The sequence below is a fragment of the Gavia stellata genome, chromosome 10, assembly GCF_030936135.1.
Source record: "Gavia stellata isolate bGavSte3 chromosome 10, bGavSte3.hap2, whole genome shotgun sequence".
Taxonomy (NCBI): Eukaryota; Metazoa; Chordata; class Aves; order Gaviiformes; family Gaviidae; genus Gavia; species Gavia stellata.
Genome location: NC_082603.1, coordinates 32,339,503 through 32,355,316, shown reverse-complemented (window position 1 = coordinate 32,355,316; position 15,814 = coordinate 32,339,503). Strand labels below are relative to the sequence as shown.

General features: G+C 39.4%; 1 protein-coding gene across 4 annotated transcripts in view; it reads right to left on the bottom strand.

Moving 5' to 3' along the window:
* Positions 1 to 15,814, bottom strand: part of FGGY (FGGY carbohydrate kinase domain containing) — a 136,357-nt gene that overhangs the window by 40,672 nt on the left and 79,871 nt on the right. For all 4 annotated transcript variants that reach the window (XM_059821796.1, XM_059821793.1, XM_059821794.1 and 1 more), the window contains 2 exons: positions 6,595 to 6,702; positions 3,124 to 3,185 (listed from right to left, as the gene is read on the bottom strand). In XM_059821796.1, the coding sequence (XP_059677779.1) occupies positions 3,124 to 3,185; positions 6,595 to 6,702 (170 nt within the window). The remainder of the gene's footprint in view (positions 1 to 3,123; positions 3,186 to 6,594; positions 6,703 to 15,814) is intronic.

Here is a 15,814-nt window from a genome sequence, read left to right as displayed (position 1 = left end):
CAAGACGTTGGTATTTAATCTGTTCAGGAATCCTGGAAGATGCCAGTAGGTACATTTCAGGAAAAAAAAAACACACCACGAAAAATTTTAGATTTCTAAATCTAAAAAAAAGGGCTCTAAAACATCTAGAGGTACAGAGAACTGCCAAAGATTATTATTACGTTCTGCTTGAAAGATCCCAGAATCGCTGACAGATAATGTGTGTGTCACTTCACCACTTTTTTTTTTCCAGGAGCTTTCTCTTTAGATGAGGAAATGGCATTAGAGAAGTGAAGGAAAGGAAATTCTGTCCTAAAACATAGCACCTCACAAAGCACCAAAGGGCACATAATCTTTGCTGTCAAACAGTTAGAAACTGATTCTAGGAAACAGAAGTATTCAAACATTAAAGCATAAATGATCATATTATTTCTTTTTTTTTAATTTCCTACTATAGCCTACCTATACTGGATTTTACCATATCAGTAATGGCTAGATGTCAGATCTGTGCAATATATAGATTGAAGACCAAATGTTCTATGTACAATGCAACTTCTGCATGAAATAAACCAAGTTTTGTTGTTGCTCACAGAGTATGCCAATCAGTTAGACCAAATGCTAAATTTACAGCTGTCCAGCCAATCCTCATGTAATTCAACCCTCTCCACTTCCAGTAAAAGAAGGGAAAAGAGAACATAGGAGTAGTACTGGAGGGTTGCACAAGACTGGTCTTCAGCACAAGTGGTCAGTAGGAGCTGGTTTCTGCCAAGTCTGTCTAAGCCACTCACGCACTAACAAGTTACCACAAATTACTGAAACTGGTAAATGCAGCTTGCAAACTCTTGCTCCTGGTATAGGCAAAGGAACAGAAGTCTGCACAGCGAAGCTTCCGAGATCAGCTGCTCAGCAGGCAGTTTGCCATTGCCGAACTTACTTATTAGAAGCGTTGGGAGCCTGGGAGAAAGGAAAGACAGGCTTAGGAGGTTAGAAGCAGGTGATAGGCAGTAGCAAATAAGAGGCACGGATTTGTGACCTCAGATGTTGTTTTTTAATGATCCAGACATGCATGTGCTTTTTGTCCCTACAAAACCAGCCTAACTCTCCACAGTGTTGCACCTATCACGGGAAGTAAAGTTAATATGCAATTGCACACCTAAGAATGGAATTCTCATTTTATTTTCTTTTGATGACCATTTACACTGGCTGAATAAATATAAATTGCTACACCCACACAGAGAATATGCTAAGCATAATAAACCAGATTCTCTGAAACATTCTGCTGAGATTTCCAGGCAAATAATTTATCATCATCACCAACAATCCCCCAAAACAAGACACTACATTCTTATTAAGTATATGACTTAATGTAAGTATACACATAATCCAAAGTTTGGGCCAACACTGTTCGCTCAAAAAATGCCTCACACTTGTATAGCTACTGCTACTAGTCCCTACGATAAGGCTGAAGCTTGTGCTCCCCGTGTAGAAAGAAATAAGGAGAAAAAAATCAGTTCAAATTGCAAAGTTCCTGATTTTTGCTTGTTCAATTAAATTCTTTAGATTTAACGAATATTTGAGAAGGACAGCAAAAAAGGGGATGGGGGAATTAATAAGGGACTTGTTTACTGAATTTCCAAACACTTCATTAAGAGAGTAATATCTGGAAAGCATTATAAAAATACCACTGAGCAAATTAACTTTGTAAAATATTCTCGTCCTTTTTCTGAAATATTATAACCGTTATGACACTATACACCTGGGTAACATGGAGTTCTGTTCCCGATATTCTGTATTTAGTGTCCTAATTACATCACAGTCCAAGCTTTTTGCACTATGAAATCACTTGTGGTCAGTCAGTTCAGTATCAGACCTAGTATAGACAAGCAGGCGACTCTATACTCATTTTTCCAACACAAAAAAAATGGTTTATCCTGGCATTACAGACTAAACTAATTGTTTTGTCTTATGCTTGTGCTTCATATGGGGGCACCGGAAAAATGGCCTGGAAGCCAAAATTTTGGAAAAAATCCCAGATCAATCCTTATTCCAAACATACACAGATGCATTTATTTCCTGATTTCCTTTTTTTAAGCAAAACAAAAGAGAATTCTAGGAAGCATGAATCTATTTCATACTGAATGAAGTCCAATACGTTTCTGGGAATCCTGGTCAAGTTCTTAACAAACAAGTAAGGCACTGGGCACTACGAAGCATGGAAGGGTCATTCAGAGAAACCAGGTAGCTTTATTCCCCCAGGAGGACTGAAAATAACTGCGTAACTGCATGCGCTTAATAAATCTATCAAGACTGACCCTTGCCTTTTAGACCAGAGTGATAAACTGAAGATAAAATGCCAAGTTTGCTGTTTTTTTCTTCAATCTAAGGAGGAAAAAAGACATTAAAAGAGAATCAAATTTTCATCCAATGTGCCTAACTGTTCAGCTAAGATCTCCCTGGGAGTGACGTGAACCATCTTAAAAGGAATCCAAGTCAAAATAGCTTGAGAAAGTCCAGATCTGACAGAAGTGTCTGGACTGTCTTCATCCACTTCTAAAGCAGACCAAACTAAAATTCCACATCGCACACAGCCTCCTGCTCAAGGAATCCTGGAGTTACCTCCAAGTCACTCCTACGTCTTAAGTTTTGTCTGAAAATTCACCCTGGGTTTCTCTGTTCTATTTGTGCTGCCGTGCAGGAGTTTTTCATACAGTGGCTACACCTTCCTTCAGATGACTGTTTCAAAATTATTGAATAATATATTCCTAATTAAGCTATATGTCATCCTTGGAGCTTAATAGTGTCACCTACAAATTAAGACACATCATTAGCCCAAGGCATAAAGGTCTGCTGAACAGAGCTGATGCTATGGTATCAAGAAATACCCTGGGCGGGATATAAAAGAAGTTGAAAAGCAGAAAGTTAATATCACCACTTAGATATGTCGAAGGTATCTGAGGGGAGTTTAAAGCTTTCATCTTTGAGCAATCACCTGGCAAGCCTTTGTAAATACTTCCAACCCCCTATCAGACTGTTAATTCCCCTCTTTCAGAATAAGGGTACAACCGTGCAATTCTGCACTGCTGGGAATACAGCGTATCATCAATTTGTAAGGCAGGTATGTGATAAAGGAATAAGAACAGTGACCTGGCTGCAGCTTTTGACTGTAATTCCGGGAAGGCGACATGGCCTCGGACGACATGATCTATCTGAAAAAGAGAAAAGCAACATTTTTGGGACGATTAAATCGTAAAAATTAGGTCCCGGAAAAGGGTAATGCGGTGTCATAACTTTAAAAAGGCAAGAGTGCTTCTAAATTACTCATGAGGTGTTAAGTCCTAGTCCTAGTGAAGCCCATGGCAAAACTCCCATTGACATTACTAGATTCAGTATTTGGCTTAAAAACAGTAAGAAAAAACAACCAACGCTGCACCAAAAATAGGCAAAACGCTAAGCATGCAGCTCCTCAGTCAGAAGAACAAGCTGAAAGGATGACTTTTTTCCTGTCCAACACTACCGGAGAGCTGCATGTCCTCCAGTCTCTCCCATTCTCTTGCATGCATACCCTCATTGGAATTCTACCAGGAGCTTCTTCTTGGCCCAAATCCCTACATCTTTCTATATCACACTGTTATAATAAAACACAAGGTGTGTTGTCACCCTGATAGATGCTCCGTATGTTCACTGCAGGAAACAAAATGTACACCCTGACAAGCAATTATTGTTATAAAAAAAGATCAATATAGGCTCTGTCTTATACTAAAAGTATAAATCAGCTTGTCCTTTCACTCCAGAGCGGCTACCATTATTCACAAAACAAAGTATCAGGTAGAATAACATGGGCTTTTAAGACAATAATTCAGCAGATTTTGTGTCCTCTTGATACTATCCCATCAGAGTTGACAGTAAAAGCTAAGGAGGCAAAACTAGAGCTACTCAAGAGCACCGAGTATATTTGGCAATACCTATTGGCAGAAAACCACATTAGGTATTTAATTTTTAACAACATGAGTCTAGTCCTTAACCAGTGTAGGAAAACATATAATGAAGCATACACATCTGAACATAGCAATAAAAATAATGCATGCCTGTTCTTTCTGAGATTTGCACCAAAGACAAAACTCAAACACGCGCATGCATTAGAAACAAAGCTCAGGCCTGGAATTTGCAATCTTGCATAATCTCTTTATAACATAAGAGCAGCTCATAAATTCAGAAATAAATCTACAAATATCACATATATGTGTGTGCGATGAAAACACTTTACATAAAACTGTTACAGAAGTTATGATGTTAGATATTTAAATGCCCTTAATTCAGTACATGGCCACATGAAGGTTGCATCTAGAAACCCTTTTCTGCTATTCTTTATTTTACAGTTTGTTATGATGTCATGCCACCCTTTGTCTCTGTTGTGCAATATCTTTCTTCCTATAAATTTTGAAAATCCAGTGCAAAAGCCCATCTAATACACAAACAAACAAGCTTTCTCAAAACAAGCAGAGTTCTTAATTTGGATTCTATCTGAACCAGTTTTCAAAATCCAACAGACTTTTTTCGCAGCTGTAGCAATAAAAAAATTGAGATTTTTAAAGGGAAGTGCATCAGTTTTACTTTTAAGAAGTTCAACAGACTGTTCAAATTTCATGAAAAGAATTCACCTTTGGGCATAGATCAAGCAATGAAAAGAATCCCAAAACATGTCAACTTTTTTTAGTTTTCAGAAAGCTTGAAGTGTGAGATAGCAGGTTCTTAAAAAGACTACAGCTTTAAAATCACAAAGGCAACGAATGCAACCTATCCTCCACACAGTGCTTGTACACCGTTTCCTCCTGTGGTTCCCTATGTGTTTTCTGTACATACAACCTCAAGAAAACCACGAGATATTCTAAGAATGTTTTAATAAGACAGCTTCCCTAATATACCTAACAGTACTTAGAGCTGACTTTTGCTATGGGTCCCAACAAGACCACACATTTTTTCCAGCAATTTCTTTAATGACTCAGAAACGTCTTCTTCTCTGGTACTAGAATGGAAAGGATTTTTAAAATCATCTTTCTGAAATGCCCTAACTCTCATGGTACATTTTAAGTGTGGAACCACCCTGAGCCAGCCAAGAACAAACACTGACTTGCTGTACCCCCTCTAGAGCTTAGTTAAGTGTCTTTACCTGCTCTGGATCAAGCACATAGAGACTTCTCCTCTCAAAAGTGTTCTTACAAAGAAACGCACAAAATTTGTCATTTTCCTTTTAAAGCGGTGGTGTCACAAGCAGCAATTTAATTTTACTTCTGGTTGTAGCAGTTACCTATAAGATGGGACACGTTGGTTCTAGCCTCATCTTGACCTGAAAAACGTAAAGCACACACATCCCACCTGCTGCGAAAGCGCTTTAGCCATGAAGCTGAGGATGGGTTGGAGATGGGATGGGAAGCGGAGGCTGGAGGAGAGGAAGAGGGATGACTCCCCCACTGAAGCTGTGACACCGTGCAGAGAGGAATATCCGATTCACATGGCCAGGGAGAGGGCACAGGAGGGAACACCAATTCATAGCTCAGCGCTTAGGGTGTGTCTGGGCTTCCTGATCCAGGATTATTTCTGTGTCTCATTCAGTGACTGTTCCATATGGAATGTATAAATGCAGTGATGCCCCAATCTACTACTTCCTGAACACGTACTGCGAGCACCAGGCTTTTAAAAGGGTGGGTGGTGTTATGTCTGAGTAAGAGAGCAACTACGCCCGTAATTTGTGAAAGACCAAACCCACCTGTACGTTTGGTGAGCTTACAGAGGGTACCCACAGGACCAGGCCTGCCTCCTGTAGTTTCCCAAGAGGAGCTTGGCACCTTATCCCTACGGGCAGTCAGTGTTTCTAAGGACTGAGCAGGGAGACACACAGGGAGCTTTAGAACTGCCAGGGTTAAGCAGCCACTAAGGTCTTGCTGACACTTTTGGACTTAAGCCTAAATACTGTTTCATACATCTAGCCTTTCTTTAAATTTGACACCGGTGTTTTAGTTCTGACTGCCTCCCCGTAAAATAAGAAAATTCATTTTTAGAGAATCAAGTCTGGTTTTTAATTTTTATTGATAAATCAAATTAACCTAATATAGTTAAGACTCTTTGCACTCAAGGAAAGAAGTGAGGTGAAAATATATGAAGTATCTATCTAGACAGGATAACATGTTAATATATTACTATTCTGGCCATACAATACATCTTTCATTTATGCCCATCAATGAGCACAATTGTTCTATATAACACAATATGTATCATTTTCTTTATCTCATTCTATCTCAGCCTCCTGATAAAGTAAAGAATGAATGCCTATTTGCCTGTAAAATAATAAAAATAATCATCACCATCATCATAAAAGGAAGACATGCCCTTAGCATTCTGCCCCATATATAATCCCCTATCAGTATGCAAATGAACAGTTTGTAAGAGACATAACAAGCAACTCATTGTTCATTGCTTTCAGCAGCACGGTATCTCCTATGATCTTATGAAGGTGTTTCAGGCAGAGCTCTGCCTGAATTGACAGTGAAGCTATCCCAAAGGACAGCAGTTACGGCAGACCACCCATCTCAGAGTCTGGTTGTCTCTCCAAACACTTACCAGTTTTCCTGTAGCACTTTGACCTCCCTCGTTCAACCACAGTCCAGGTACCATTGCAGAGAAATAAGGTCCCCAAACACCAGGCACAAAAATGGGTGTTTCACTGACCTGGAAAAGCAAGAGAAAGCTCCAGTGATTCAAACTACTTGTCAAAGTAGGTACTTCACAACTAATGTTTGGCAGCTATCAGAGTCCAATACTGAAAACAATTCCTGCTCCTCTGCTGGAGTTACCAAGATGAGCAGAGATGCATAGGTAGAGATTTACTCCAAGGAGAATGTGGAGAAATATGTCCCCCCTTTGCATTGTTTTTATATGAGATGACACAGCTGCAGCTACTGATTGCACAACTGCCCCCACTCGCTCCCATTTACAGAAGGGCTGGGTCTGGCCATGCAGAAAGTAAGAAATTTCAGGAACAGGAGCTGTATTTTACAGGGAGAGAAAAACTGCCTCGTTTCTCCAGAAAAACACCTTAGAATGAACAGTTGGATATGACACTCTGCTTGACTGTCATCAGAAAATACAGCCAATGTAATCGGCAACCGGTGTTTACAGAGCACTCATCCTGTATGGCTTCAGAGTTAAGAATCGAGGGGGAATCCTGCTGACAGAGGACAGCAAGGGCCCCCAGCATCCGCCGTCACCTCCCAAGGCTTGCAGTGGAACCCCAAGCTCCAGTGCTGTCACAGATCTGTCCGGGGTGTTAGGTGCCTTGGGTAGAAGCTGCAAACCTGGGCTTGTGTTAGCCAACAGGAAACACCTGCCTGGGTAAACATTAGATTCTGCCCCTTACTTAGGCTTAGCTTTACACAAACTGCTCCTTCCTTCACACCGGTGAACCCTTTCATCACGGCAGGTATCCAAGCACTACCATCCAAAAACTGAACAGGACTGTATTCTGCTGCTTGTGTACAAATACCATACCCACATACACAGTGATATTCTGCTCCTATGCAATATTTTAGTGGTTAGACCACTCAGGATGTGGGAGACACTAGTTCATTTCCCTTCTCTGCTTCAGAAGATGCAAATTACCAGTTTTTAAGGGTGGAGGGTATTTTCCTTCCTCTTCTAAAGCTGTTCCACTTTCAATAGACTAGATAGACTTTCTAGACTTCCCTTCTGGTCCAGAAAGAAAGCGTGAGGAGGTTATGCTATCATCTAGTCTAGCAAGTAAGGCACAGCACATGACAGGGAATGGGGCAGCGGAACCTGGGTTCTAGTACTTGCTACAAAGACTAGTTATGTATTCTGCACTGGTTGAACACATTAATAATTCTTGCATCGGGGGCTAGAGAAGACCAGGTCATCCACTCCCCTGGAAGGCTACTTGTCTTCTCTTTGCAGCATGATTCATCTGCTCTTTTCCAGGACCCACAGAGGTATATACATTCGAGGTATACGCAGCCATGATTTCACTGGGAAAAGAGGACGGCAGTGCAGTCCTACACCATCACATGACACGTGAATGCACTTCCCACTAGTCCATGTTAATGGGAAGGCTAAATCTGCAACTGTTGTTCTCGAGAAGGTGGGAAGTGCTCCAAGAGGAGGGAACACGAGAATTCCCTAACAAAGTAAGTCTGTATGTTTGCAATGCTGGAACAGCAAAAAAGAAAGGTCTTAGTCAATGGGCCAATGCTTTTTTTGTATTTAGACCTTGCTCTTCATTAGCAAAATTCCAGACCCAGTAAAGGATGCTTGACGTTTGCTATTGATTTCAATAAGGCCTGGACTTCACGTCAAAATAGTTTTGAGGAGAAGTAATTATAAATTCAGGCCTGTTCCTGTTAAACTTGATGCACGTTCTCCCTGTATTTAAACAGGCCAAACTTTAAAGACAGTTTTTGCTAGGAACTAGGGAATATGCTCCAAGATGCAGTTTACTGGCATTTGTGCATCACACATGTTTAGTAAATACACCAGCAGGGAGGTTGCTGCACAAACAATAGTCTGCTCAAGCTATAAATTTACATTACAGCTGATTCTCGTCATGAAGTTAAGTGGGAAAACAAACCAACAAAAACTGGTTTCTCAAAATACATCACTACAGTGTCAAGCAATCCTGTTTTCTCTTAGGTACGCATCTAATACGAGATTCTTGCTCAGTTCTCTGCTGTCAGCTCTAACGCGCTGACTTACTTTCACTAAAGATGTATGCGTGCACATGTGTCTGTGTCTGCGTAAGATTTTGGCTCGCTAAAGCCATTAAAGAGCAAGAATAGCTGCACTGAATTTAAAAAGGCATTTATGACTCCAAGTGGACGAAGCTACGTCAAAAACATTGCAAAGACATTTGGTTTTGTTTTGTTTTCTCTTAAAACTACAAATTAATACAGCTTTGAGTTTTCAACACCTCTCTAGGGCAAGCCTTCTTTTACATTTCAATAACAAAATGAAGTGCAACAGAAAGCAAAACCCAAAATAACCTGATTTTTAGGCCAATTCCACATCACTGACCTTAGTGAGCACACAGCATAAGGTCAAAATTCCCAGTTAGTATCTGCTCCGAAGTAGTGATGGAACCCAAGCGTCCCATCTCATTCCCATCCTATAGCTGTGGACACAAGGTGTGTCTCTACAGGTGGGAAGGAACATTTAGGACAGAAGGGGCCTGGGTTTTTGAAGTCTCATCTCAAAGTATTTCTGATGCAGCAAACTTCGCAGTATTCTGTACTCTGCTGTGATTTCTGAAGGAAGAATCTAGTTAGACTAGATGTATCAAGCTTAAAATCCAGGTGCTGTGTAGTCTGAAGAAACCAATTAGTCTAAGGACATAAAAGGCACAAAGATGCTTTGTGAACACGCAGGAAGTTCTAAACATCAAGAAGGACAATATAGTTTTAAAGAAAATAATGTATCTTTCTTCTATCATTAGTCCACAATTTACCAAATTGTCCTATAGGTCTGATAACACTAAAAGGTTTAGATTGATTAAAAGTCCAAACTCTCCCTGGAGCCAATACTTCTGGCCTAGTATTTTGGACAACCACAGGAATTTGCCAGGACAGGATATTTCCGTGCTGGCTCTTCTCAAATTACACTGAGACTTTCCGATCATCTTACTCCTGAAGTACCGTTTGTACGCATTCCAGCAAACTTTCAACACATAAACAGAGCAAACGGGGGAGTTGCGTATCGCCACACTGATGAATATAGCCAGTGGGGTATTAGGTTATCATTTTTTTTCTGCTGTGGGAACATTTAACTGGAAGAAAGAACGTTGGCTATCATGCTGGGCTTTACTGGTGCCGCATATGGCATCATCAGATATCCTGTTTCCTCCTTCCACTTAAAGAGTTTAATTCCCATTTTGCAGACTCTGGGTTTCGATGCACGTGGAAAGTGAGAAAATTGGGAAATAACATACTCCCCAAAAGAGACACACAATCTTTAAGAAGCAACAGGGTGAACATTCTTCTGTAGATATATGCATAAGAAACAGCAAATGGTTTCCATTTCCCCTCCTTGAAATAATTTGGACGATGCTTAAGTTTTTCAAGCCATGCAGCAGCTGGCATTTGTATTTTCATACTAAAAAGTCCAAATTCTGTTCAGAATACGTACCACCCAAACCCACTAAAACACATGACTAGTCCTAAGCGTAAAGTTGGAGAAATAGTGCAAAGTTTGCCATAGAACCCAGAATATTAAGCACAAATTGCCAGACTCGGAGCTATTTTTGTTACACTAATACCATGTCCTTTTCATAGCTTTCTATTGCCTTCAGACATTCTTATGATGATATAGGAGGATCAATGTGGTGTCATTATTTTTTTTTTCCTTTAATGAGCTTAAGAAAATCCTTAATCTTTTTAGTAGAAAAACAACATCTGTTTTAGATTTATGGGCAATTGATTTGTATTTTTAAAGCAAATAAGAGATGTCATCCTTCTTTGAAAGTTAAAATACGTATTCAAAGGGAGCCTCAGATTTTTCTGCCTTCTATTTAACTTAAATTCATCCTGTGACACACTCCTCTTGTGAGGCATATTAACGTTTATTATTTTTTACATATAGTGAAACTGAAACACAGAGAGGGTATCCTTTGCTAGACATTAGAATGAACTCTGCACAACAATCATTGCAGCAAGGATTTGAAGATGGGAGATGAGACAAATCGGAACCTATTCACACTTTGAGTCATAAGCAGCATCGATAAATATTTCAGTTGAACATACTCACACGGAGAGTACCGGCCTCATCCGTAATGATGCTTACTTACAGAAGTATTATACTCGGACAAGCAATTCCACCTCACAGTTATTCTATCTGTGGATGTGGAAGAATTCTTTTGTGTAGGAAAATGTCACCTTTCCACGTCTCCCCAACACACACATTCCTACTTGCTCAGCCCATAATTTCAGATGAGATGAGCATTAAGCAGTTCCAAGATTCCTGCTTATTTGAAGGAAAAAGAGTTCAACACCTTCTGAAAGGGAGAAAAAGGAGAAACAAGTTCTGTCTGGGAGGATTTAACCTCAGTGTGTGCTTTATAAAAGATCATACTAATATGTAAGATATGTAAACATTATAGAGCAATCAGAAACAAATGAAATGATGAATTCAGTTTAACAATATTCAGCTGTGGTGCAATTGCCAGAAGGCACTTTTTGTTATGAATAGATCATCTGGATGAGTTACAGACCAGATTTCAACTCTGGCGTGTGCTAGGAAAATCACTGTCAAACTATCTAAGATCAGAAGGTATCAGCAGCACATCTGGCAGCCCACAGAAATGAAAAATGTCTTTAAAATATATAATGCTATCTAGAAATAAGCTAAAGTATGAAAGAACCTGCTTAAATGGCACTAATATGAGCTCTGTAATGTATTTAATTTAGTTTAGCCCTTCCCACTTGCCTCTCCCTCTAAAACAAAAACAGGCAAAAAAATCCACCTCTATTGTAGAAGTCTATGTGGAAAAAAGCACTACTTACCACTTGTAGACTAACTTACAGCTCATGTAAGTGAATCAAAGGAGCCAGTGCTTTTAATCCAAGCTAAGTTCAGCTTTCAGGACTGTCATTTAGTACAAAGAGTGGAACAGAACACAGACCTTCACAGACGAGAATCACCTAGGCATATAGCCATCCCATAAAACGAGCAAGTCGCAATGCGAGATTTATTTTACTTAGCTTTGTTTTGCTAGACTAGCCATAACGATCAGGCACATGCTTGTGTTTCCTCCCCAGTTTTATGTAAATGTTACAATAATCAGAGACAAGATAAAATAAAACAGGCCACAGCGGTGAGAGCAGTTTTATGGAAGCATGAGTTTCAGCAGAATTTTCTTCCTTAGTTGACATCATCTGTTGCTGGTGGAGGCTTACACAAATTCCTTACAATTACACTGTTGGAGAATTTGGCTATTAGCTGAAAAGTAAATCTTTATATTAACAGAGTATACTGCTATATATCCATCTTCTTCCTTTTTTATTTCTGCTTCCTAATATTGGGTCTCTAATATCTGGTAGCTTTCTAGTATGGCAATCAGATTCTCTATTTAGTTGCACTATGCAATAGAGAGAGAAAATAAAATTTCAGTAGAACTATTCTTGACTTACTGTCACTTACATGAAAGCCAAATTAAGCCTTCATTCTACTGTCACAACTTTTTTAGAGTAACCATTGCTAATGAGAAGCTAGGTCAGAAAATCTGTTTGAAAATCACCTCACTTACCAGCTTCTATAGCCAGAAATTCAGAATAACAGCTGCTTTTGTTAGGCTAAGGCAGGTATGAAAAAAGATCTAAGATATTAATGCAGAGTAGAGAAAGAAACAAGGAAAAGCACTGTATCAGTCACCAACTAATAAATGCTCTTTACAGTTCTGAACTTTGATCACTGACAAGTCAAATACTTTCATTAACTTCTCTGCTGACTTTTAACTTTCAAACTTTCTGACTGACTGTGGATTGAGAATACTGACATTCATTCAATTCAGGGGTTTTACATTGATGCATAAAATCCTGTATTAAGAAAACTGTATAATTTTGCTTCTGCTGACAGATGGGTCTTATATAGCCATCCAACCACAACTCTCTGACAAAGAATGAAAGAGATTCATAAAAAAATGAGAAAATTCAAAGGGAAACCCAAGAATGTTTCATTTCTAGGTTTCTGGTTCAAACTTAGGTCATAGTAATAGCTACTGAATGTGTGATTTAATAATAGCACTTTCTGGTGGCATATATATTAACTGGGCAGAGTTGGACCATGCAATTGTATTTTCAGTGAACTGATGCCTACTCTAAAATTGCCATTCTGGCATTATTTCTTGAGCCCTAAATGGGTTTAAAACTAAGCTTCCCCATAACTCTAGAGGCAATTCTCTAGGTTAAGACTATAGTGAGTGCAGTCAGCTTGTTAAAATGTATTTATTATTAGCAGTAATTACATATTAAACATGCAACAGCATTCAAGCTTTAACCTGATGTAAAATATATTTAAGAAAATAAGGTCTTGGGACACAAGAAATGTACTTCAGAACACAAAGGAAATTAAAATTTATTAATATTCCAATTCCTATAGGTCATATACCACCAGTAATTTATTTGATTATATTTTAAGCTTACGTCCCCTGGCCGTCATCGGTTCACTATGTAGCTGCATAGCTTGTGGTGGCAAGTCACATACCTCTCTTCCATGTGACAGGTTGGCATTCTATGGGCCATCCACAGTGACAGAGTTGCTCTGCAACGATATTAACACTAGGCCACAAAAATTTTTGCACAGAGCTAACTTTATCCCACTGGAAGCATGGAAGTTACTTGAGCGACAGCAACATAGATACAGAACATGGACTTTGGGATTCTGCCTGAACACATCTGTCCACAGATGATTTTGGTAATCTGTTAACATGCAGTTGAAGAATTCGGGCTTATATGATGAAATTGCTTTCATAAATGCCTTGCTGAACATATGCTCCATCACTTGTTGTCAAGGCTATGTCCCAGGTTTACCAAACCCAGAGACCTGGAAACTTACTAAACCTTAGAGACTCCCATTGAGTTATGAGAATGACAACAGAATGAATCAAAGCAAAACAAAATTGTCCAACTACGTCTATTGAGGTTGTGCAACAAAAAAAAAATAATTCAAAGACATCAGGCAATATTTCTGCAGTATAAGATACTGCAAGATAAGATTTCTGTGGAGCCAGGCAAGGTTGAAAGAGACAGACAGAAAGACAGATACCATCCAAACCAAAAAAAATCATGCAAGAGAATCAAAGGGTTCTGGGCACTGCCCAGAGCGTAAACATATGGCCAGAGAGTGGCCTATAGTGGGAAAGTTGAAACAGAAACATGTATTCAGTATCACTCTTTTGTCCAAGTTGGTTTCTTTTGGGTTGTCTGTAGTAAAGACACGTTTTTATGTCACCCGGGTCCCCTCACTGCCTTTAGTCCCATGTGAGGTAAGCGTAAAGAGCCTGCAGGACTGGAGCTCTGGCAGAGCCCTATGTTCCTATTCAGCTCATAGGGCCTGAGGCAATTGGCCTGAGGGGTCTCAGAGGAGAGTTTACACCCAGAAAATGCAATTGAGAGACTGAGGGAGAAGACAATGATACTGCTTATTTACACACCAAGGTAACATTGAGAACACAGGTCCAGCACATTTCGGTCCAGCACATTTCAGTCCAGCAGCTCAGCAAGCTTCCAAGTGCAGTAGACCCACAAAAGACATGTATGACCACATTAAAACTAACACCTTTTTCATTTTGCTGCTTATTCTGCACTTGGTAATATCACAAACTGGTATGACAAAAATCAAACCAATCACAACTACAATAACAGCCTTAAGTAAAAATTACCAGAATTAGAAACATACAGAGACTATGCACCAAAATGCAAACTGGGATCTGAAATTTCTGATGATGATTTGGAGCTAGTATTCCAGTTCAACCCCTGCTTTAGTTATTTTCCAGGCAAAACTTTCAGTACAACCTAAAAGTAGGAGACAGAGATGAATATTTAGGGACTACTGTTAGCTATTATTCCAAATAGTAACCCTTATGAGAAGGGCAGCAAAATGTGAATGACACGCATGCAGAACTATTTCTCATTTTCTAAATTTTCCATAAAACATTAACTGGTCTGCAAACTACAGACCAAACAAGGTATGTGATTAATGCCCAGTAAAGAAACCACACTCCCAGGGCAACTTGATTGCCTCATCTGTGAAAATATTTCAGGTGAGTTATGCGATGGGACTATATACTGCACAACCTAGCTTTATATCTAACAAGAACTGATTACAGGAAAACTTCACTGAGATTATTAAACATTTCCACTGTGAGATTTTTATTCAAGGCTAAATAAGGAAAGGTATTTGAAACTTTTTTAAATCTTATGATTTTTAATGAAAGAATATGTTCAATCACAATAATATTAGTTATTCAACTTGTACTTAATTTATATTTACGGGTATAAAGAGAAATTCATCTAGACCAGTGCTTCCAGCCTTAGGAGCCAAAGCCTCAACTTGTACAAACCAGCATATTAACCATCAACTTCCATGGAGATACATTGATTTATACTGTCTGAAGATCTGGGCTAACACTTGTATTTAGACACTTAAATAAGTACTTTGATTTTCAAAAAAGCCAAAGACCCTCCATTTCCCACTGATTTCTGGCTCACGAACTTAGAACATGAAACCAGCTATTTAGGTACCCAAACTGGACTTGGGCACCCACCCTTAGGAAGTGCTCCTAAAAGCAGGGAACGAGAGTTTTGAGGACAGCTCCTGCAGTCAGCGCTTTGTCTCCCAAGAACATCACACTAGCTCCTTAGGCAGGCTTCAAAAACTGAGAACTGGACATGACTTTACTAGGCATGCTCCTCACTCAAGGGGGATGACCACAGACTCGAACATTTACTGTTTTAAAACTAATCCACCAGCAGAAACCATAAGGCAGGGTTTGAGGGTTTCCCCCCCAACCAGAGGATCCTGGTTCTTATACCAGTTAAACACATCAATTAAAATGTTGCTTAAAACTGACAACAAAAAAATAAAATTTAGCAGAAACCCCCCCCCCTGTTTTACTCTGCTGTATTTTATTTTACCTTTCAAAATGCAATAGACCAAGAGACCCAAAGCTCTTGCCAAGAGCAGGGAATGCAAGAGGTCCCAGGCTGCACTTGTATAAGCAGCTTTTCTGGAGCTCTGCCACCAGAAGCCAGTTTGAAGTTGCATTTCTGAGAAAACCATC